The sequence below is a fragment of the Carcharhinus amblyrhynchos genome, chromosome 14 (assembly GCF_965287045.1).
Source record: "Carcharhinus amblyrhynchos chromosome 14, sCarAmb.v2.hapA, whole genome shotgun sequence".
NCBI classification, from domain to species: Eukaryota; Metazoa; Chordata; class Chondrichthyes; order Carcharhiniformes; family Carcharhinidae; genus Carcharhinus; species Carcharhinus amblyrhynchos.
In genome coordinates, this window is record NC_137337.1 from 70,835,690 (window position 1) to 70,860,242 (window position 24,553).

A 24,553-nucleotide genomic window follows, 5' to 3' on the forward strand; every position below is an offset into this window, starting at 1 on the left:
ATGTCCTTTTTTATATTCATTCATGGGCCAGCATTTATTGTCCATCCCTAGTTGCCCTTGAACTGAGTGTCTCGCTAGGCAATTTCAGAGGATAGTTGAGATTCAACCACATTGCTGTGGCTCTGGAGTCATATGTAGGCCAGACCAGGTAAGGAGGGCAGATTTCCTTCCCGAAAGGACATTAGTGACTAGATGGGTTTTTCTGGCATTCTGCAATGGTTTCATGGTCATCAGTAGACTCTTAATTCCAGATATTTTTTATTGAATTCAAATTCCACCATTGAATATAAAAGTAGGGAGGTCTTGCTGCGGCTGTATAGGGCATTGGTGAGGCCGCAGCTGGAGTACTGTGTGCAGTTTTGGGCGCCGTACTTACGCAAGGATATTTTGGCCTTGGAGGGAGTGCAGAGGAGGTTTACTAGGCTGATGCCGGAGTTGAGGGGGTTGAGCTATGAGGAGAGGCTGAATAGATTAGGCTTGTACTCGTTAGAGTTTAGAAGAATGAGGGGAGATCTCATTGAGACGTATAAGATGATGAATGGGATGGATAGGATAGAGGTGGAGAGACTCTTCCTGCTCAGAAAGGATAGTAGGACTAGGGAGCACAGCCTCAAGGTAAAGGGGGGGCGGTTTAGAACAGAGTTGAGGAGGAACTTCTTCACTCAAAGGGTGGTGAATCTCTGGAATTCTCTGCTCGTTGAGGCGGTGGAGGCTGCCTCACTAAATATTTTTAAGACGCGGGTTGATGGGTTTTTGATAAGAGAGGGGATTAAGGGTTATGGGGAGAGGGCAGGAATGTGGAACTGAGCCACGACAGATCAGCCATGATCTTATTGAATGGCGGGGCAGGCTCGAAGGGCTAGATGGCCTACTCCTGCTCCTATTTCTTATGTTCTTATCTGCCACAGTGGGATTCGAACCCAGGTCCCCAGAACATTAGCTGAGTTTCTGGATTAATAGTCCAGCAATAATACCACTAAGCCATCGCCTCCCCGAAGGATACCGATGCAGTGTGGGTATGTTGGCTGTGTTTATCTACTTGTCACAAATTGGCCTACATTAACCATGCAGTGAAGTCACTGTGAAAATCCCCTAGTTGCTGCATTCCAGCGCCTGTTCGTGTACTCTGATGAAGAATTTAGCATGGTCAATGCACCCAACTAGCACCTCTTTTGGACTGTGGGAGGAAACCAGAGCACCCGGAGGAAACCCATGCAGACACAGGGAGAAGGTGCAAACTCTGCACAGACAGTGATCCAAGCCGGGAATTGAACCTGGGTCCCTGGCGCTGCGAGGCAGCAGTGCTAACCACTGTGCCACCATGCCGCCAGCTGTGGGTGATGATGGGGGAGGGTGGTTCACAATTGAACCCAACCCAATTGCCATGGGCAGTCTAACACCATTCGAAACCTTGCCAAATCTTGGCACTAATTGGCAATAACTCAGCAGGCGGGATAGGAGAAGGCTGGCGAATGCGTATTACGAGAAACAATCACTGCTTGACCGCATCAAGTTAACTAGATTTTGGACTGATCGATTGGCATTTTCTAGCCTGTAGAAGGCTGTTATTGTTAAATTATTACCGATGCCATGGCACCGATGTGCCACATTGGATTACTTCTCCGCACACAACGGACTCCATCTTCCAGAGGCAGAGTGCCGCGGCTCGGAGCTCCGTTGCTGGGTGAATATGATCTTTCAGTCTAACACCGCCAGTGAAATTGCCTCTCTCTCAACGCCCTCTGGAGTGGTTTGACTTTCAGGTCAGCTTCCTGTGTCACCACACATAAACAAATTGCTTCACGCTCCGGCGCGCTTGATGTTCAATCTGGAAGTGACCCTGAGGTTGTCGCTGCCAATGCCTATCATCTTGCACTTCTGATTGCCTGCTCTCACCAGAGATATAAGCAGCAGGCAATTTTTCCAACGGTGAGGAAGGCTGAATACGCAAAGCAAATGCATATTTACTCTCTCAAGTTACAAATGGCAAAGAAGGTGCCGCCTCACTCTCAGTCTTTAATTCATCATTTCGCGAAGAAAGCTTCAATATGCGGAGAGGCCACATGCAAAATTGGCTTCATTTATTCTCTATTCAGGCTGTCTGAGACTTCTTTTATCACTGTGACATGTGCTTGTAAGCAACATGGACGCGGCAGACTGTATTAAACCACTTTTCAACTAGTTACACTGTTTAATACGAGAGTTTCACTGAATCTGAAAATGAATTGTTAATCTATCAATATCCTGGGAGTTACCATTGACCAGAAAGTGAACTGGAACAGCCATATAAACATTGAGGCTACAACAGCACGGAATTTAGCGGAGTAACTCACTTCCTGACTCCCCAAAGCCTGTCCAAAATCAACAAGGCTCAGGCCAAGAGTGTGATGGGATACTTTAAACTGGATGAGTGCAGCTCCAATGACACTCAAGATGCTTGACACCATCCAGGGCAAAGAAGTCCCTTTGATTGGCACCCCATCTACCACCTTAAACACACACTCTCTTCACCCACCGATGCACAGTGGCAGCAATGTGGACCATCTTCAGGGTTCACAGTAGCGGCTCACAAGACTCATCTGACAGCACTTTCCAAACCCAATACCTCTACCATCTGGAAGGATAGGATTCATGGGAATGCCACCGCCTGCAAGCTCCCCTCCAAGCTACTTAAAATCCTGACTCAAAAATATATTGTGAGAAGTCTCACAACACCAGTTAAAGTCCAACAGGTCTATTTGGAAGAAAAATCCATTCCCTTTCGGAGCGCTGCTCCTTCGTCAGGTAAGTGACTTACCTGATGAAAGAGTAGTGCTCCGAAAGCTAATAGCCTCCGCCACCAAATAAACCTGCCGGACTCCAACCTGGTGTTGTGAGACCCCCCACTGCGTTCTTCTGTAATACAGTAAGAAGTCTCACAACACTAGGCCAAAGTCCAACAGGTCTACCTGGTAACAAAATTCACTAGCTTTCGGAGCACTGCTCCTCCATCAGGCAAGTGGGAGTTCTGTACACAAACAGGGCATATAAAGACACTAACTCAATTTACAAAATAATAGCTGAAATGTGAGTCTTTACAGGTAATCAAGTCTTAAAGGTACAGACAATGTGAGTGGAGAGAGTGTTAAGCACAGGTTAAAGAGATGTGTATTGTCTCCAGACAGGAGAGTTTGTGAGATTTTGCAAGCCCAGGCAAGTCATAGGGGTTACAGATAATGTAACATGAACCCAAGATCCCAGTTGAGGCCATCCTCATGTGTGCAGAACTTAGCTATAGTCTCTGCTCAGCAACTCTGCATTGTCATGTGTTGTGAAGACCGCCTTGGAGAACACTTATCCAAAGATCAGAGGCCGAATACCCATGACTGCTGAAGTGGTCTCCAACGGGAAGAGAAGAGTCTTGCCTGGTGATTGGCGAGCGATGTTCATTCATCTGTTGTCGTAGCGTCTGCATAGTCTTCCCAATGTACCATGCTTCGGAACATCCTTTCCTGCAGCGTATCAGGTAGACAATGTTAGCCGAGTTGCGAGAGTATATACCATGTACCTGGTGGATGGTGTTCTCACGTGAGATGATGGCATACGTGTCGATGATCCAGCACATCCTACAGAGGTTGCTGTGGCAGGATTGTGTGGTGTTGTGGTCACTGTTCTCCTGAAGGCTGGTTAGTTTGCTGCTGGCAATGGTCTGTTTGAGGTTATGCAGTTGTTTGAAGGCAAAAAGTGGGGGTGTGGGGATGGCCCTGGCGAGATGTTCGTCTTCATCAATGACATGTTGAAGGCTCCGGAAAAGATGTTGTAGCTTCTCCACTCCGGGGAAGTACTGGACGAGGAAGGGTACTCTGTCTGCCATGTCCTATGTTTGTCTTCGGAGGAGATTGATGCGGTTTTTCGTTGTGGCATGTCGGAACTGTCAATCGATGAGTCGAGCGCCATATGCTGTTCTTATGAGGGCATATTTCAGCATCTGGAGATGTCTGTTGCGATCCTCCTCATCTGAGCAGCTCTTGTGTATACGGAGGGCTTGTCCGTAGGGGATGGCTTCTTTAATGTGTTTAGGGTGGAAGCTGGAGAAGTGGAGCATCGTGAGGTTATCTGTGGGCTTGCGGTACAGTGAGGTGCTGAGGTGACCGTCCTTAATGGAGGTGCGCATGTCCAAGAATGCAACCGATTCCGGAGAGTAGTCCATGGCGAGTCTGATGGTGGGTTGGAACTTGATGATATCATCATTAGGTTGTTTCAGTGATTGTTCACCATGAGTCCAAAGGAAGAAAATGTCATCGATGTATGAAGTGTATAGCATCAGCTGAAGGTCCTGTGCGGTGAAGAGGTCTTATTTGAACCTGTGCATGAAGATGTTGGCATATTGAGGTGTGAATTTGGTCCCCATGGCTGTTCCATGTGTCTGGACGAAGAACTGGTTGCTGAAGATGAAGATATTGTGGTCCAGGATGAAGCAGATGAGTTGTAAAATTGCAACTGGAGACTGGCGGTTGTCAGCGTTGAGTACTGAGACAGTTGCAGCAATGCCATCGTAGTGGGGGGTGCTGGTGTAGAGTGCTGAGACATCCATTGTGACGAGGAGTGCTCCTGGTTCAACTGCTCCACGTGTGCTGAGTTTCCATAGCAAGTCCATAGTGTTGCAACAAAAACAATGGATTTCACATGCCCACAATGTGGCAGAGAGGTTCTCGCACAGGGTCCCATTGCCCAATACGATGGGACAGCTGGGTGTGTTTGCCTTGTGTATCTTTGGGAGACAATAGAGATCTCCAATCTTCTTACTGTGTTTATCTCAGTCCAACGCCAGCATCTCCACATCATCAAAAATTTATCTCCATTCCTTCGCAGTCGCTGTGTCAAAATCTTGGAACAACCAGGGTGGCAGTGCCAGGGTGAGCCCTCTAGGCTCACCTTATATGTGGGGGGGAGGGATGTGTCCCAATGTTTGTGGGATGGGGATGACCCAACACTCGTGGAGGTGAGGGAGTGCCCCAATGCCCGGAGGGCGGGAGAGTGCCCCGATCTTGAGGGGTGAGAAGGTATCCCAATGCCTGTGGGATGAGGGTTGGCCCCGAAGTCTCTGTGGTGAGGGTGTGCCTCAATCTGTGCGAGGTTGGGGGCATCCTCCGTGTCCTTGCCGGTTGGGGGTAGTTTGTGTTTGCGCAGTTTGGGGCTCCCTTTCAAGAGGATGCACTGGCCTCTATACAGCCTTGATTAATAAGGGCCTGGGGAAAAGACAGGAGAATGGGGATGAGAAAAATATCAGCCACGATTGAATGGCAGTGGAGCAGACTCGATGGGCTGAGTGGTCTAATTCTGCTCCTATGTCTTATGGAGCTGGCCTTGCCAGGGCTATCAGGCCCTGTCCCATCAGACTGATGCTGCAAACTGCAACCCCAGACTTTCTGCGCACAGAGTGCCAGTGAATCTGGAGAGAAAACTGTGCCGCTGGAGAGCTACGTGCCGGGTTTCTCACTGAAATTGACAAATTGTGGGATGATTCCATTCACTCGCCACGTACACGCCAATTTCTTCTAGTTGTTTTTCCGACTCTGCTTTACATCAGAGTTTCACGTTTGGCCTGGCAGGTGCTGATTTCAAGGCTCCTGCACGAAACAGTTATTCCCAGATATGCGCGCACTCAAAGACTTTGTTCTCAGTCTTTTCTATAACACCCAGTAACACCTCCTCCATGGAGGGGGTCAGAGGATACGAGCGGGCCTCACTCATTCCGGTCCATTCCTGCTGCCTCCAGTTAAACACCACCTTCCCCTGGAAAAGAGGGGGAAGGGAATGGCATGCAATATATTTGAATGATGCGACTGTCATGACTGAGCAGAGGGTAGAGTGTGTAAAATGCGAGATATGGATATGGAGCAGCGCTACTAAATGTGTGAGAGAGAGGTAAAGTATATGAATGTCAGGTATGAGTCCTGATTTTTAGTATCGGTGGATGAGTAATTGGGGGTGTCTTGATCTGAGCAGTGGCCGAGGCTAGTGGTGCAGTTGGAGATGCAGCATTTGAAGATGCAATCACTGACCTTGATTACTTATTCCAGGTTGTTGAGTTTCTTGTAGCACTTCAACGTGGTCTTGGGGCTAAACGCTTGGCACTGAATGCCAAGGTTGTTCCTACTGCCTTCTCATTGTGTGCCCCGAGCACCTCGTGTCAGACAAACAACATCGTTCCTCCTTTCCATCTCCTCTACCTTATCCTCCAATGTGGTATCGGAAAACCATACTCTGTCCCAAAGTCAGCTATTGTTCTCAGCACCTCCAAAAGCCTTCCCTTTAAGAGGGACAGGCTACCTTTAAGTAGCATGAGCAAATACTGATTTTCAACTCCCACTGATGGGTTTAAGTCGGAAACAATGCAGTGGGCACTGGCTACACACAGCAACTATCATAATAAGAAGGAAGCATAAAGATTGTGTGTGGTCTGTATTATCATAGGAAGTATTCTTTCTGGTTGTATCACAGGCTTGGTATGGCTCCTGCCCTAACCAAGACCTCAAGAAACTACAAAGGGTTGTGAACATAGCCCAATTCATCAGGCAAATCAGCCTCTCATCCACTGTCTTACTTCCCACTGCCTCGGCAAAGCAGCTAAGTTTAAAGTTTATTTATTAGTGTCACAAGTTGGCTTACGTTAACACTGGAATAAAGCTATTGTGAAAATCCCCTGGTCACCAGACTCCAGTGCCTGTTTGGGTACACTAAAATCAAGAATCCCACGCACTCCGGACATACTCTCTTCTACTTTCTTCTGCTGGGAAAAAGATACAAAATCTGAATTCACGTACCAACTAATTTCAAGAATAGCATCTTCCTTGCTGCCATCAGACCTTTGAATGGACCTGCCTTATTATTTTTTATTCATTTGTGGGACATGGGTGTCACTGGCTGGGCCAGCATTTATTGCCCATCTCTAGTTGCCCTTGGAGGGCAGTTGAGAGTCAACCACATTGCTGTGGCTCTGGAGTCACATGTAGGCCAGACCAGGTAAGGATGGCAGATTTCCTTTCCTAAAGGACATTAGTGAACCAGGTGGGTTTTTCCGACAATCAACAAACGGTTTTGTGATTCTTAATTTCAGATATTTTTTATTGAATTCAAATTCCACCATCTGCTAGGGTGGGATTCGAACCCGGGTCTCAAGATCGTTAGCTGAGTTCCTGGATTAATAGTCTCGTGATAGTATCACTAGGTCATCACCTCCCCATGAAGTTGATCTTACTCTACACCTTAGCTATGACTGTGGCAGTGCATTCTGCACCCTTTCCTTTCCTTCGTCCCTATGTACTCTATGAATGGTATGCTTTGTCTGTATAGCATGCAAGCAACAATACTTTTCACTGTGCCCCAATACATGTGACGATAGTAAATCAAATCAAATCAAATCAAAATCACATTTAACCGATGCGGGGTAGTCACTGGTCACTATTTTCGCATCTGTTTTTTAGCTGCTGTCTGAATTAGCTGGCCATTGGCATGAGTTTCCATTTGAAATGCTGTCCTTTACAGCAGATTAAGATGGACAAATAAAGTATGAGGGTAGATTGGAGAATTGAGGACTGTTTTCCTTTGAGAAAAGGAGACTGAGAGGAAACCCGATGGAACTATTCAAGATCTAGAATTGAGAATTACTGGAATTGAGTTGGCAGGAAACTGAGAAAAAAATGCAGTATAACCAAGAGAGAATTTTCCTTAATCACTCACTAATCATGCTTCACTCTCCAAACAGCTATTTTGACACATAAATCTCATTTTGGAGATAATGTCATTTGGATATTTCTGTCGGAGAGCTTTTAGCAGATTTGCAGTTGATGGTGTTTTGCTGAAGGAATGCTAAAGACATGAGGGATGCTAACGAGATGGGTAATTAGTGCAGACCATTGGATTCCCCAAGGTTTTATCCTTGATCACATCTTACTTCTCATCTACTTGTTGTCTCTTGGCAACATCAGCTGAAGACATGTCAGATTCCATGTGTACGCTGATGGCAACGAACTGTACCACTATCATCACCCCTCATAACTGTGCTAGTTTTGTTAGAATCTATGACTGGTATTCATTCCTTGATGAAACATTGGGAAGACCATAACCATTTGTGGGTGTGGACATGATAAATAGGGAGGCGATGGTATGGTGGTATTATCATTGGCAAAGTTCAAGGGACAGGGGTTCAATTCCCGCTATCGCAGGTAGTAAAATTTTAGAAAAATCTGGAATTAAAACTCAAACAATGATCATTATCGATTGTCGTAAAACCCCATCTGGTTCACTGACATCCTTGAGGGAAAGAAATCTGTCGTCCTTGCCTGATCTGGCCTAGATGTGACTCTAGAGCCACAGTAATGTAATCGATTCTCAAATGCCTTCTAAAGAGGCCTAATAAGCCTGGTGAAGGGCAATTAGGAATGGGCATTAAATGCGAGCCTATGTCCTGTGAATAAATAATAAGGGAAAATGTTCCCATTCAAGAAAACGTCAAGAGCTGGAGGCACAGATTTGGGCAAAAGGAATAAAAGTGACATGAGGAAATGTTTTTCTCACCTAGAGGGTGAATGGATCTGGAATGGTCAATCCAAGCATTCAAAAGGGAATTAAGACTGTCGTGTGAAAGGGAAGAAGGTGCAGGGTCATGAGGAGAGGGCGGGTAATGACACCAAGGGAATTGTCCATTTAGAGAGCAAGTGGTAATATGATGGGCCGAATGGCCTTCTTCTCTGCTGTACCAATTCTCCGAATGCTCCATAATGTCCCAATTCCGGCTTATTTTATAAGCCGGACTTCCTTCGCCTGACATTTGCAAGCATGCGTTCGGCAGACTAGACCCCAAGCTCTGGAACTCCCTCGCCAAATTTTGCTGCCTGATAAGCTCTCTGTCTGCCTCTCTCTTTATCCTCCTCTTAAAAAGTTCCTTCAAAGTTATAGGCCAGGTTCTCCGACCTCATCCAGCTCTGGAATTCTCCAGTCCCACTGCTGCGAAATTAGCTGAGCACCAAATTCTCCACTCTCATTGACAGGGGTAGCGAGGTGTGCAAGACTGGAGAATTCCAGCCTACAACTTTGACTAAACTTTTAAACTATTGTCCCAATATCTTCTCCTTTATTTCAGTATCAATTGTCACTTTGTATGATGGCACAGTGATTAGCACTGCTGCCTCACAGAGCCAGGAACCTGGGTTCGATTCCTGGCCTCGGGTCACAGTCTGTGCGGAGTTTGCACATTCGTCCCGTGTCTGCATGGGTTTTCTCTGGGTGCTCCGGTTTCCTCCACAATTCAAAGATGTGCGGGTTAGGTGGATTGGCCATGATGTATTGCCCCTTAGTATCGGGGGATTAGCAGAGTAAATATGTGAGGTTACGGGATAGGGCCTGGGCAGGAATGCAGTCGATGCAGACTTGATGGGCTGACTGGCCTTCTTCTGCACTGCAGTGATTCTATAGGATTTTATGATATCCAAACCCCGGTATCAGTTTGAACCGGGGCGGCACAGCGACACAGTGGTTGGCATTGCTTCCTCACACAGCCAGGGACCCAGGTTCGATTCCCGGCTTGGGTCACTGCCTGTGCGGAGTCTGCACATTCTCCCTGTATCTGTGCGGGTTTCTTCCGGGTGCTCCGGTTTCCTCCCACAGTCCGAAAGATGTGCTAGTTAAGTGCGTTGGCCGTGCTAAATTCTCCCTCAATGTACCCGAACAGGCGGAGTGTGGCAACCAGGGGACTTTCACAGTAACTTCATTGCAGTGTTAACATAAGCCTATTTGTGACACCAATAAACAAAGGTTTATTTTGTGTGGCAGCTGGGGAAATTTTTAATTAAAGGCACTGTATCAATGCAGATTTATGCTATTGTGGATCCAAACAACTTCAATAACTAATGTCATCCTCAAAATAAGAACCCTTGAAGGCTCTTAACGTTAAGATTAATTGTTTTTTGTGCAATTGCATATCATGTAACCATATTTGCATATCATCAGCGCAGTTCACTACTAGGAGGCTTGATTATTCGAACAAAAATTCCTTCTAAAGTTTTGCAAATGTTGGAAGGCACGCATGAATAATGGAGGCAAATAGACAAGGTCACACTGACAGCACTCCACTTTGATTATTACGCACGTAAAGTAGTGAGGAATTTGTCACATTAGATCATGCAGACTTGCAACTTAATCTGCTGCTGTACGTCAGAGAATCGTTTATGAACATATGTATTACTGGCGGGAGATATCTGTTTCAGATTATTCCCAGTGAAAACCAAAATCACCGGCAAGTTGAACATTAGAAATATTAAATTGTGCGCAGGAAGTGCTGTGATAATCTGGTAGATAGGGTGTAACAGTCAAAGATCATAGAATCCCTATAGTACAGAAGAAGGCCATTTGGCCCATCGAGTCTGCACTGACCACAATCCCAACCAGGCCCTATTCCCCATAACCCCATGCATTTACCCTAGCTAGTTCCCCTGACACTAAAGGGGCAATTTTAGCATGGCCCTAACCTGCACATCTCTGGGAGGAAACTGGAGCTCCTACGCAGGCATGCAGAGAATGTGCATACTCCACACAAACAGTGACCCAAGCTGGGAATCGAACCCCAGTCCCTGGCGCTGGGATGCAGCAGTGTTAACCACTGTGCCCTATCCCCACTACCTCATGCACTTACTCTGCAAACCCCCTGACTTTAAGGTTAATTTAGTCATGCCAATCAACCTAATCCGCACATCTTTGGATTATGGGTGAAAACTGGAGCACCCAGAGGAAACCCACACAGACATGGGGAGAATGTGCAGACTTCACACTGGCAGTGACCCGAGGCCGGAATTGAACCCGGGTCCCTGGCGCTGTGAGGCAGTAGTGCTAACCACTGTGCCACTGTGCCACTCTGATTTCCTCCCACAGCCCAAAGATGTGCAGGTTAGATGGATTGGCCATGCTAAATTGACCCTTGTTTCAAGGGGGTTAGCAGGCTAAATATGGTGGGTAAGGGGGATAGGGCCTGGGTGGGTGTCCCAAGATGGACAGATTAGGGAGATTAGTCGGCTAAATAGGTGGGGTCAAGGGGATAGGGCAAGGTGGGGCTTGGTAAGATGCTCAATTGGAGAGCCAGTACAGACTCGGTGGGCTAAGTGGCCTCCTTCTGCACTGTAGGGATTCTATGAATCTATTCTATGATGCTATGTATGCTTTCATAAAGAGAGTTGTGGATATATGGGAGTGTTGAAGAGTTTTGTGTGTGTTTATTTATGATGCATTCTTACTTAAAATGTAAAATTAACCTAGTCTTCTTCTAAGATTTCTCCTCCATACCACGCACCCCTGGCAAGTGATAAGGTCAATTCCCCTCATGCCCATCCCACCCCCAACACCTGGCACAAGGGCGGCACAGTGGTTAGCACTGCTGCCTCAGAGCACTAGGAATCTCAGTTCAGTTCCGGCCTTGGGGCACTGTCTGTGTGGAGTTTACACGTTGTCCCTGTGTCTGCGTGGGTTTCCTCCGGGGTGCTCTGGTTTCCTCGCACAGTCCAAAGATGTGCGGGTTAGGTTGATTGGCTGTGCTAAATTGACCCTAGTGGTTGGGGGGGCGGGGTGGGGGGGAATAAATACGTTGTGGGAATGGGTCCTGGGTGGGATGGTGGTCAGTGCAAACTCAATGGTCCGAGTGGCCTCTTTCTGCACTGTAAGGTTTCAATGATGACATTGCCTTTCCTCATTCCTCCTGCAAAAATGCGCCACTTCGCAATTCGATCAATATTTCTTTTGATCTCCACCTTCCTGTGTTTAGTACTGATCACAAATCCTCGGTTTCAAGGGCAACATAGTTGAGGATAGGAAGTATTGGAAGTTGCTGCATCCGGGTTCAAAATTAGTCTAAATCCAATTGGAATGAGGAGTAAGAAGAAAATCATCTGGATCGTTCAGTGTTGACAGCATGTTACCGTATCTTCACCAACCTTTCTGCTGCGGTAGCCTGGTGTAGAAACACAGACACACATACACACCCACACACACACACACACACCCACACACACACAGACACACACACACATGCTCACACAGACACACACACACACGCACAGACACAGACAGACACACACATACACAGACACACACGCTCACACACACAGGCACACACATACACGCACAGACACAGACACACACACATACGCAGACACACACACACACAGACAAACATGCACACACACACGCCCGCATACACACAGACACACACAGACACACATGCTTAGACACACACACACACGCACATGCTCAGACACATACAGACACACATACAGACACAGACACAGATATGCACACACACGCACAGGCACAGATACACACACACACACACACACACACACAGGCACTGAGATAGACACACGTGCTGCTATCCATGGTCAGAGAGATGTGAAGCAAAGAATTTAAATCCATTCTACTGGCTTGGCTGGGAGTAAGATTGCCCTTGGCTTTCGGAATGCATTCCAATGTAGTTCACACAGAATAATTCAACAAAGAAAAGTGCTGCTTTCAACTCAGCCCCTCTGCAAATGTGTATCTCATGCAGGGAGGGTATCACACTGGGTTATGTAATGCACGGCACCAAAACAAGTACGGAGGGGGAGAACAAAATGTACCAGCGCTAGAATCCATTCATTTCGTTATGAATTACCAGCCATTATTCACAATCTGACTGTGATCGTCTGCGAAAGCCTCAGCAATATCAATCAGAATGAAACAGTGACACAACAATCAGTGAGGGGGAAGCATAACAGGAGTAACTAATCGAGGAATGTAAATGAAGATCTCAAGGTGGCTTTAAAATTGAAACTGTGCAGTGCTGCATCACAACAAATCTGATATTTTGTAGTCTGCTATCGTCAGGCAGCAGGTAACCCACTTACAAGTAACCGATCTGTTACTGATAGTGCAATTTCTATCCCTGGGTCACTTCAGGCAATAAAACATGAGAATACAGGACTGTCCTTAAATAAATTACAATCTTGGCATTTTAGTTATACTATGAGAAGAAACATTTTGTCCAATTACATATGTATGCTACAGTGCAGCACGGTGGCCCAGTAGCTAGCATTGCTGCCCCTCACAGCGCCAGGGACCTGGGTTCGATTCCTGACTTGGGTCACTGTCTGCATGGAGTTTGCACATTCTCCCCGTGTCTGTGTGGGTTTCCTCCAGGTGCTCCAGTTTCCACCCACAGTCCGAAAGACGTGCTGGTTAGGTGCATTGGCCGTGCTAAATTCTCCCTCAGTGTACCCGAACAGGCGCCAGAGTGTGGCAACTCGGGGATTCTCACAATAACATCATTGCAGTGTTAATGTAAGCCTATTTGTGATACTAATAAATAAACATAAGATGTTGCAATCACATCTCTAACTGCGAGAACAATGCACCAAACCAGACAATGGACGTGGTTTCAAGAGATATCTGGAGGAAGACAGGATTAATCACCTTGGTGACAAGTAATAGGAGCGGGCTTGTTGTGGAAGGAAGGTCTTTTTAAAAGATTATCTTCAGACTTTTTTTTTCCTTTCAGGGAATAGGTGGAAGGATTCTCAAGCTGATTATTAACCTATCAAGCCACGTTAGGAACTCCTTTTGTGGCCAACAAGACTTGGCGATGGACTTGAACCCACAGCTACTGGTCCTGAGGTAGGGACACCATCACTATGCCACAAGAGCTTGTAGGAGAAGGTGATTTTCATTGGACCTGATGGTTATCCCAACTCCTAAACATTAGCAGTCTTCCATGGTCCATCCTTTTTTTTTCTCAGTTTCTGTCCTATGGAAACCTGGCTTTGTGGAAGTGGATCATGGAATAACACTGGACAGCTTATAAATCCATTGCCTAGGTTAGATGGTGTTAATCCAACACCAAGGAGAGTTATCCTTTAAATTTAGCCAAAAACGCAATCTCCAGAGTCTCAGTGGTGTTACTATATTCCATTACTAATGAAAAAAACAAGACAGATCAGGAGCTAGGCACATTTATGTTTGCATAAATAAGAAGGTGGATCGGACATTGGTCGCACGGTGGCAGAGTGGTTAGCACTACTGCCTCAGTGCCAGGGACCTGGCTTCAATTCTGGCCTCGGATCACTGTCTGTGCATTAGGGTTTGTATGTTCTCCCCGTGTCTGCGTGGGTTTCCTTCGGGTGGTCCGGTTTCCTCCCACACTACAAAATTAGGTGGATTGGCCATGCTAAATTGCCCCTTAGCATCATGGGGGATTAGCAGGAAAAATAAGTGGGGTTACGGGGATAGGGCGGGACTGTTGTCGGGGCAGGCTCGATGGGTTGAATGGCCTCCTCCTGCACTGTAGGGATTCTATGATTCCTTGAAAAAGCAGGGAAGGAAACGTTGTTGCAATTTCTGCTGTTGGGTTTCTTTGAATGGCTGCCATTATTTGGAGAAGTTGATAAACGCGCTTGGATTGATCAAGATTGGGAGTTGCACTCTCAGCGGAGTCAGGAGGAGTACGGCACACTGTTCTCTTCTCGAAATGATTCTGGTGGTGAAAGACAGCACTGGACACTTCCCAAATCTCACCATTTATTTCTTTCTAGTGCGGCACAATGGTTAGCACTGCTACCTCACAGCGCCAGGAACCCGGGTTCGATTCCCGGCTTGGGTCATTGTCTGTGTGGAGTCTGCACATTCTCCCCATGTCTGCGTGGGTTTCCTCTGGGTGCTCCAGTTTTCTCCCACATTCTGAAAGATGTGCAGGTTAGGTGCATTGACCCAAACAGGTGCCGGACTGTGGCGACTAGGGAAATTTCATGGTAATTTCATTGCAGTGTCAGTGTAAGCCTCACCGGTGACTAATAAACATAATGTACTTTCTCCCAACCTTACCAAGAAACAGGAGGGTACAATTGTTACGCATGAATGCCAATGGCGGAATGGCAAACGGTCTGAAAATTAGTGGCACTTTTTCCAACCCATGCCAACTGCATTGCCATGGTCTCCTGGCAACAGGAATGCTCAGTGGGTCCCTCCTACATTCACAAAAGTCACACTCATGACATGGAAGCCGCGTCCTAATTTCTAAAGAATAAAGTTAAAAGTTTATTTATTAGTGTCACAAGTCGGCTCACATTAACTGTGAAAATCCCACTTGGAATACTGATCACCCTATTATAGAAAGGATATTAATAAACTAGAAAAAGTTTAGAAAATATTTGCTCAGATACTACCAGGAATTGATGGTTTGAGTTATAAGGAGAGGCTGGATAGATTGGGACTTTCTTCTCTGGAGCATAGGAGGCTGAGGGATGATATAAAGTGGATCTTATAGAGGTCTATTAAATAATGAAGGGCATAGATCAGTTAGATAGCCAATACCGTTTCCCAAAGGTAGGGGAGTCTAAAACTAGAGGACATAGGTTTAAGGTGAGAAGGGAGAGATACAAAAGGGTCCAGAGGGACAATTTTTTCACACAGAGGGTGGTGAATGTCAGGAACAAGCTGCCAGAGACAGTACAAAGAACAAAGAAGAACACAGCACGGGAAACAGGCCCTTCGGTCCAACGAGCCCACGCTGCCATTTTAACATTATGAGTCCCCTCTCCACCCATGACCCTTGTCTATGCTCATGGCAATCCACGTTGAGGGAAGACTAGTTCAGGTACAATTTTGCTTTTTAAAAAGTAACTAGACGGTTACATGGGTAAGATGGGTATAGAGGGATATGGGCCAAATGCAGGCAATTAACTTAGAGGTAAAAACTGGTGGCTGAAGGGTTGAACGGCCTGTTTCCATGATATAAACCTCTGTGACTCTATCCCCTAGTCGCCACACTCCGGCAGCTGTTCGGATACACTGAGGGAGAATTTAGCATGGCCAATGGAGCTAAACCAGCATGTCTTTCAGACTGTGGGAGAAAATTGGAGTACCGGGAGGAAACCCACATGGGGAGAACCTGCAAACTCTGCACAGACAGTGACCCAAGCTGGGAATCGAATCCACGTGTGCTGCGAGGCAGCGGTGCTAACCTCTGTGCCACTGCAGTCAATCCCGGCCTCGTAAAAATGAAGCCACTTTGCTGCCATGACTTGCTCCTCCAGAACAGATCTCCATTAACATTCATGCAGAATGGGTTAAAAAGAAATGACATTAAGAATAGAAAGAAAAACAAGGAAAGTTCTGCTTACCCTGTGCCAACAAGAGTGCTGTGGAGAAAGAGAAAGAAAAGAGAGAAGGGATCAAATCTCAGACACAATTACAAGCATTCTTCCTTATTCACCTGGAAGAGATGGACTCCAGCTGGCAAGGGCTCTTGATTCATTTCAGATTTTCATTTCTTTGGCTTCAGATGTTTGACATAATTCAGTTTTTATTGTTGCGCCTTTTGCACAGATATTTTATTACCACATCCCAAATGGCACCTTGAGGATATGGAACAGTAACAAATACGTTTATTTGTTTTTTTCAATAAATACATTTCAAAAATCTATTTATTTTGCCCCTTCATATTCAATATGGTCATATCCTGATCAAGGCACAAAGCAAGGGGGCATTTATTATGCACCTGAACTGGAGTCTACCTCCTGGTTAGTCTGACTGCAGCTACTTTGCAATGGTTTGTTTTATTTCAACTGCCCAAACTAAATACATATTTTTTGGGGGGTGCAGGGGCAGTTATATAGCGCCTTTAGTAAGAAGTCCCAAAGTGCTTTACAGGAACACTGGCCGGAATTCTCTGACATCGCCTGTGGCTAGGTTTCTCCGGTCCCGCTGCAGTGTATGAAACTTTGGCTGAGCCCCAAATTCTCAGTTCTCACTGGCATCGGTGGTGAGGTGAATGAGATCAGAGAATCCTGGCCACAATCAAACAAATATTGACACCAAGTTAAAGAAGGAGATATTGGCACAAGTGGTCAAAAGCCTGAAGACAGAGGTGCATTTTTTAGGATGAGAGAAAATCTGGTGCCTAGGGCCTTGGATGAATGAAGGAGCTTGGCCCCCAGTAGTAGAAGAGGGGACTATGCAGAGGGGGCCAGAATTGGAGGGATGCAAAGCTCTCAATGGGCTGAATAGTCAAATCCTGCTCTAATACCTTATGGTCTTAGGGGGTTATGGTTGTAGGACTGGGTGAGGCTCCAAGAATTTGGGGCTACTGAGGAGGTGTGGTGGGGGGGAATTTAAATGCATAGAGGGATTTGAACTGGGCATTTTAAATTCAAGGGGTGTGATTTTATCACCATGCTCCCTCTGCAGCGAGGTTGGAAAATTTGGCGCTCAGCCAAATCTCCTTTCACTGCAGTGGGACCGGAGAATCCCAGCCTTGACGTGGAGAATGCCAGCCATTGACTCCATGGAGCCTCATACATAGAATCCCTACAGTGCAGAAGGAAGCCATTCAGCCCATTGAGCTCGTACCGACAACAATCCCACCCAGCCTGTCCGCGTAACTCCAGGTATTTACCCTAGCTAAGTGTCCCTGACACGAAGGGGCAATTTAGCATGGCCAATCCACCTAATCTGCACATTTTGGACTGTGGGAGGAAACTGGGGCACCCGGAGGAAACCCACGAGGAGAACAATGCAGACTCTGCACAAACAGTGACCCGAGGCCGGGAATTGAATCCGGATCCCTGGCGCTGTGAGGCAGCAGTGCTAACGACTGTCCCACCGTGCCTTATCGAAATGTAAATGGTGAAATTGGGTCAATATTATACAGGTTATAATATGCTGTGATCAGGATATCCACAAACTGAGAATGAAGGAGAAAGGTCTTCCTTCACACTGGGACACGGGACACAAATTTGAATTGGATCAAATTGACGTTGGTTAAATCTGAATTTCCAACAGCGCATTCTGAATCTCACGATCCAGAATGAGCAAATTCTATACCAAATCCATGGACCTTTTGTTCTGTATCAAATAAAGAATTTCCACATAGTCTTCTTAATATTGATCAACTTGTTCAAAATTGCTGTTTCTTTCTTGTAGAAGCCACTTGCTGCTGAATGGGTTAATGAACCAAAGCGGAAACAAGGGGGAGGCAACAGTATCCAGTCAATTCGATCTGCACAGGCTAGATTTTTAACAACCCAAAATGAAATAAACCAAACGGGAGTTTGACCAACACACAGTGTTAAACGGCTAGCCAGTTCTTGCACTCTTTCTCCAGAACATGTCCCAATTCGGTGATTATTTAACTTTCTTTGGCCACATTATTAAACAAAGCAACAAAATAAAGTGTTTATTTTTTATCGTGGGCTCAAATTTTGATGAAAGTAAATGCAATGATCTGTATTTAGATTAACCAACATCTGCTGGTTAGCTATGAGGAGAGGTTGGATAAACTCAATTTGTTCTCTCTGGAATGACAGAGGTTGAGGAGCGACCTGATAGAAGTCTACAAGATTACATAAGAACATAAGAACTAGGAACCGGAGTAGGCCATCTGGCCCCTCGAGGCTGCTCCGCCATTCAATAAGATCATGGCTGATCTTCTCGTGGACTCAGATCCACTTACCCCCAACTATCTTAATATCTTGACCATTCAAAAATGTATCTATCCTTGCCTTAAAATGAGGTAGCCTCAACTGCTTCACCGGGCAGGGAATTCCACAGATTCACAACCCTTTGGATGAAGACGTTCCTCCTCAACTCAATCCTAAATCTGCTCCCCCTTACTTTCAGTCCATGCCCCCTTGCTCTAGTTTTACCTGCCAGTGGAGTGAAGGGGGATTATGAGTGGCATGGACAGAGTGGATAATCAGACGCCCTTTCCTTGGGTTGAAAGGTCAAGCACTAAGGGACACAGGTTTAAGGGTGTGTAGGGAAAAGTTTAGAGGAGCTGTGCGGGGCAAGTTTTTTTACATAGAGGATGGTGAGTGTTTGGAATGCGCTGCCTGGCGAGGTGGTGGAAGCAGGTACGATAGCGGCATTTAAGGGGCATCCAGATGAATGCATGAACAGGATGGGAATAGAAGGATACGGACTCCGTACATGCATACGGTTTTACTTTAAACAGACATCATGATCGGTGCAGGTTGGGAGGGCCTGTTCCTGCGCTGTAGTGTTCTTTGAACTACTCTGATTGACTGTGTTCTGTGACAGGTAACCTGGGGAGTGGGAATATGTTGACTGGTTTGCCCATTCAATTATCAAATTGGATTCTGCAATTTCAGTGGAAGTCACTCTTTGACAAATTTAATATTTTCTAAAGTATACAACATGTGAGAATAGAAAAGACCTTGTGGTCCATCAAACATGCCCCATTTAAAATATATTTGCCTGCAATTAAAATCCCGGTGAACTCAAAAAAAAAACTCAGTTAGGTACTTTTAACTTAATCAAATCATTGAATCATAGAATGACTGCAGAAGAGACCAGTTGGCCCATTTGGTCTGCACTGACTCCTTGACAGAATATCTTACCCAGTCCCTCTCCCCCACCCTATCCCTGTAACCCCACATATTGTGGAGATGCCGGCATTGGACGGGGGTAAACACAGTAAGAAGTCTTACAACACCAGGTTAAAGTCCAACAGGTTTATTTGTGGCCACCCAACTGATGAAGGAACAGCCAGTTCCACAAGCTAGTGGTGTTTGCTACAAATAAACCTGTTGGACTTTAACCTGCTGTTGTGCGATTTCTTACTGTGTTTACCCCCACATATTTCCCATGGTTAATTCCATCTAATCTATTCACTTTGGTGTGGAGGTGCCAGCATTGGACTGGGGTGGGCACAACAAAAAGTCTCACAACACCAGGTTAAAATCCAACAGGTTTATTTGGAATCACAAGTCTTTGGAGTGCTGCTTCTCCATCAGGTGCCTTCATTACTGGTTGAAGGAGCAGTGCTCCAAAAGCTCGTGATTCCAAATAAATCTGTTGGAATTTAACCTGGTGTTGTGAGACTTCTTACTGTACACATCTTGGACACTAAGGGGCAATTTAGCATGGCCAATCCACCTAACCGACATCTCTTTGGACTCAGCTATATCCGTAGAATCAATATAATCTTCCACATTGCCTAAGGAGTTTGGAAATGGGATTCCCCAGATTTCCACCATTTATTTGCCCTGTGAATGTTTAGTTTTGCTTCTCCCAAGATGATTAGATGTCAGGAAGTGTCAAATTGTGATAATCCAGTCATTGTGAGCCTGGTACAGGCAAGATTAGAAGTTTCCTTTCTATCCATGTGTAACATTCCTTGATTAAGTGGCCCATTTTTGAGTTCTTTCTCTTTAAGAACAGGAAGTGTTGTAAATATGCAGCAGTTTCCCTGGCAGGGAGAAAGGATAGATCAGTGCTCGGGTGTAGACCATTCAACTGAACCCCTCTTTCCTTTTCAGCCCATGACTCCAAAGGGTTTGAACCCAAAACGTTAACCTATCTTCTCCTGTTTCAAATGTTAACAGCCTCGCTGTGTGGTCCCAACGCGGTTCCTTCATATTTTGGCTCCTAGGATTCACGGAGTTTAACCTTAGAGCGTTCCTTTTGCAGTTTTTCATAATGTTTCTGTCCTTGGTCTTTACCACCACCTCTTGTGACCACCAGGGTGGGCAAGTGGCCCATCTCAGCCAAGGCTTAGGGGTATACACTTGTTTAACCAGCTGCTGAGAGGGACTACCCTTCCTCTCCCTCCCCTCCCCCCAGAGGGGAGATCCTACTCTCATCACAGGAGTACAGTTGAAATGCAAGACCTCAGCAGGTCAGGTGATAGGGAGTTGCTGGGAATCAAATCCCTGGCCCGGCATTCCACAACTCGTATCCGTTTATACAGACACCAAGAATAAATATGTAGCAAGCCCTAGCACCAATAGTAATCATCCATCACAGAATGGAAAAATTCAGTTTGGAGATGCAAGTGGCTCCAAGAAATTGATTTAAAATCTGAAATAAAATCAGAATAAAAATCTGAACTAAGTCCGAATAAAACTGTTCTCTTTGTGAAGAGGATATGCTTATGAGGTGGCCTGAGGTGGTCACAGTACAGAGGGAGGGGTTACTGTACAAAGTGAGGGGTCACAGTACAGAGTGAGGGGTCACAGTACAAAGTGAGGGGTCACAGTACAGAGTGAGGGGTCACAGTACAAAGTGAGGGGTCACAGTACAAAGTGAGGGGTCACAGTACAGAGTGAGGGGTCACTGTACAGAGTGAGGGGTTACTGTACACACTCAGGGGTCACAGTACAGAGTGAGGGGTTACTGTACACACTCAGGGGTCACAGTACAGAGTGAGGGGTTACTGTACACACTGAAGGGTCACAGTACAGAGTGAGGGGTTACTGTACACACTGAAGGGTCACAGTACAGAGTGAGGGGTTACTGCACACACTCAGGGGTCACAGTACAGAGTGAGGGGTTACTGTACACACTGAAGGGTCACAGTACAGAGTGAGGGGTTACTGCACACACTCAGGGGTCACAGTACAGAGTGAGGGGTTACCGTACACACTCAGGGGTCACAGTACAGACTGAGGGGTTACTGTACACACTGAAGGGTCACAGTACAGAGTGAGGGGTTACTGTACACACTGAGCGGTCACAGTACAGAGTGAGGGGTTACTGTACACACTGAAGGGTCACAGTACAGAGTGAGGGGTTACTGTACACACTGAAGGGTCACAGTACAGAGTGAGGGGTTACTGTACACACTCAGGGGTCACAGTACAGAGTGAGGGGTTACTGTACACACTGAAGGGTCACAGTACAGAGTGAGGGGTTACTGTACACACTGAAGGGTCACAGTACAGAGTGAGGGGTTACTGTACACACTCAGGGGTCACAGTACAGAGTGAGGGGTTACTGTACACACTCAGGGGTCACAGTACAGAGTGAGGGGTTACTGTACACACTCAGGGGTCACAGTACAGAGTGAGGGGTTACTGTACACACTCAGGGGTCACAGTACAGAGTGAGGGGTTACTGTACACACTCAGGGGTCACAGTACAGAGTGAGGGGTTACTGTACACACTGAAGGGTCACAGTACAGAGTGAGGGGTTACTGTACACACTGAGCGGTCACAGTACAGAGTGCGGGGTTACTGTACACACTCAGGGGTCACAGTACAGAGTGAGGGGTTACTGTACACACTGAGCGGTCACAGTACAGAGTGAGGGGTTACTGTACACACTCAGGGGTCACAGTACAGAGTGAGGGGTTACTGTACACACTGAGGGGTCACAGTACAGAGTGAGGGGTTACTGTACACACTGAAGGATCACAGTACAGAGTGAGGGGTTACTGTACACACTGAGGGGTCACAGTACAGAGTGAGGGGTTACTGTACACACTGAGGGGTCACAGTACAGAGTGAGGGGTTACTGTACACACTGAAGGGTCACAGTACAGAGTGAGGGGTCACAGTACACACTGAGGGGTCACAGTACAGAGTGAGGGCTCACAGTACAGAGTGAGGGGTTACTGTACACACTCAGGGGTCACAGTACAGAGTGAGGGGTCACAGTACAGAGTGAGGGGTTACTGTACACACTGAGGGGTCACAGTACAGAGTGAGGGGTTACTGTACACACTCAGGGGTCACAGTACAGAGTGAGGGGTTACTGTACACACTCAGGGGTCACAGTACAGAGTGAGGGGTTACTGTACACACTGAGCGGTCACAGTACAGAGTGAGGGGTTACTGTACACACTGAGGGGTCACAGTACAGAGTGAGGGGTTACTGTACACACTGAGGGGGTCACAGTACAGAGTGAGGGGTCACAGTACAGACTGAGGGGTCACAGTACAGAGTGAGGGGTCACAGTGCAGGCTGAGGGATCACTGTACAAAGTGAGGGGACACAGTGCAGAGTGAGGGTCACTAGACAGGATGAGCGGTCATAGTACAGAGTGAGGGATCACTGTACAAAGTGAGGGGACACAGTGCAGAGTGAGGGTCACTAGACAGGATGAGCGGTCATAGTACAGAGTGAGGGATCACTGTACAGGCTGAGGGTCACTATAGAGAGTTAGGGGTAACAGTGCAGAGCAAGGGATTACAGTGCAGGGTGAGGGGTCACTGTACAGAGTGAGAGATCACTGGACAAAATGAGGGGTCACAGTACAGAGTAAGGGGTCACTGTACAGAGTGAGGGGTCACTGTACAGAGTGAAGGGTCACAGTGCAGAGGGATCACAGTACAGAGTGAGGGGTCACAGTGCAGAGTGAGGGATCACAGTACAGAGTGAGGGATCACAACACAATTTGAGGGGTCACAGTGCAGAGTGAGGGGTCACAACGCAGACTGAGGGGTCACAGTGCAGTGTGAGGGGCCACAGTGCAGGGTGAGGGGGGTGAGGGGTCACAGTACAGAGTGAGGGATTACAGCACAGAGTGAGGGGTCACAGTACAGAATGAGCAGTTTACTATGTCTTAACTTGAGGAATAAGCTGCAGGAAACCAGAGCTCTGGGTTCAACACTGCATTGCACTTGGAACTCCAGATCCCACTCAAGATGATAAATGCACAGAAGGAACCTTGAATAGACTTCTTCTGGAATAGTTGGCTCTTGGCTTATGTTAGACATGTCTACAGTTCTGGTCATCCTATCATAGAAAAGATATTATTAAACTAGAAAGAATGCAGTAAAGATTTACTCAGATGCTAGTGTGACTTGATGGTTTGAGTTAGATGGTTTGATGAGTACATGGGATTGAGGGTTATACATAGACCGAGTAGGGATATGATCAGAGCAACTTGTGGGCCGAAGGGCCTGTTTGTGCTGTAGTTTTCTATGTTCTATAAGGAAAGGCTGGAAAGACAGGGACTTTTTTTCTCTGGAGTGTAAGAGGCTTAGTGGTGATCTTATAGAGGTTTATAAAATAATGAGGGGCACAGATAAGATAGATAATCAACATCTTTCCCCAAAGGTAGGGGAGTCTAAAACTAAAGGACATAGGTTTAAGGTGAGAGGGGAGAGATACAAAAGGATCCAGAGGGGCAGTTTTTTCACACTGAGGGTGGTGAGCGTCTGGAACAAGCTGCCAGAGGTAGTAGTCGAGGCAGGTACAATTTTGTCTTTTGAAAAGCATTCAGACATTTACATGGGTAAGATGGGTGTAGAGGGATGTAGTGGGGTGTATGGGCAAAACGTAGGCAATTGGAATTAGTTTAGCGGTTAGAAAAAAAAGGACATCAAGGGACAAGTTGGGTTGAAAGGCCTGTTTCCATGGTGTAAACCTCGATGTCTCTTTGATTCCCAGCTCTCAGAGCATGTGAGAGCGTGTTACTTTAACATTGAATACTATCAAAAGCGAACCAACTCACAGTGCCTAACCCTGCTTTTTAATTATTTGTAAGATGCAAAGGTTAAGTGACTCCTTCATCTTAGGATTTTTTTTTAATGTAACCTCTGCATTGCCAAAGCAACTGAACAATGCAGAGAAGGTTAATGGTAGGGAGCGGGTAAACACTGTGCATAGTTTTATTTTCACACCGTAACTGAATCTGGTTTGCACCAATCGCAAAAATGATACTGTTGCTTCATCACACCTGCAGAGCCCCCGCTTTGTTGGTAGCTTTTCCGCGGTGAGTCTCAGTGCTCCTCGGGGCATGCATCTTTAACC

General features: G+C 46.4%; 1 protein-coding gene across 2 annotated transcripts in view; it reads right to left on the bottom strand.

The window, feature by feature from the left end:
* Positions 1-24,553, bottom strand: part of slc8a3 (solute carrier family 8 member 3) — a 408,213-nt gene that overhangs the window by 76,489 nt on the left and 307,171 nt on the right. For both annotated transcript variants that reach the window (XM_080202059.1, XM_080202058.1), the window contains exon 4: positions 16,176-16,193. In XM_080202059.1, the coding sequence (XP_080058185.1) occupies positions 16,176-16,193 (18 nt within the window). The remainder of the gene's footprint in view (positions 1-16,175; positions 16,194-24,553) is intronic.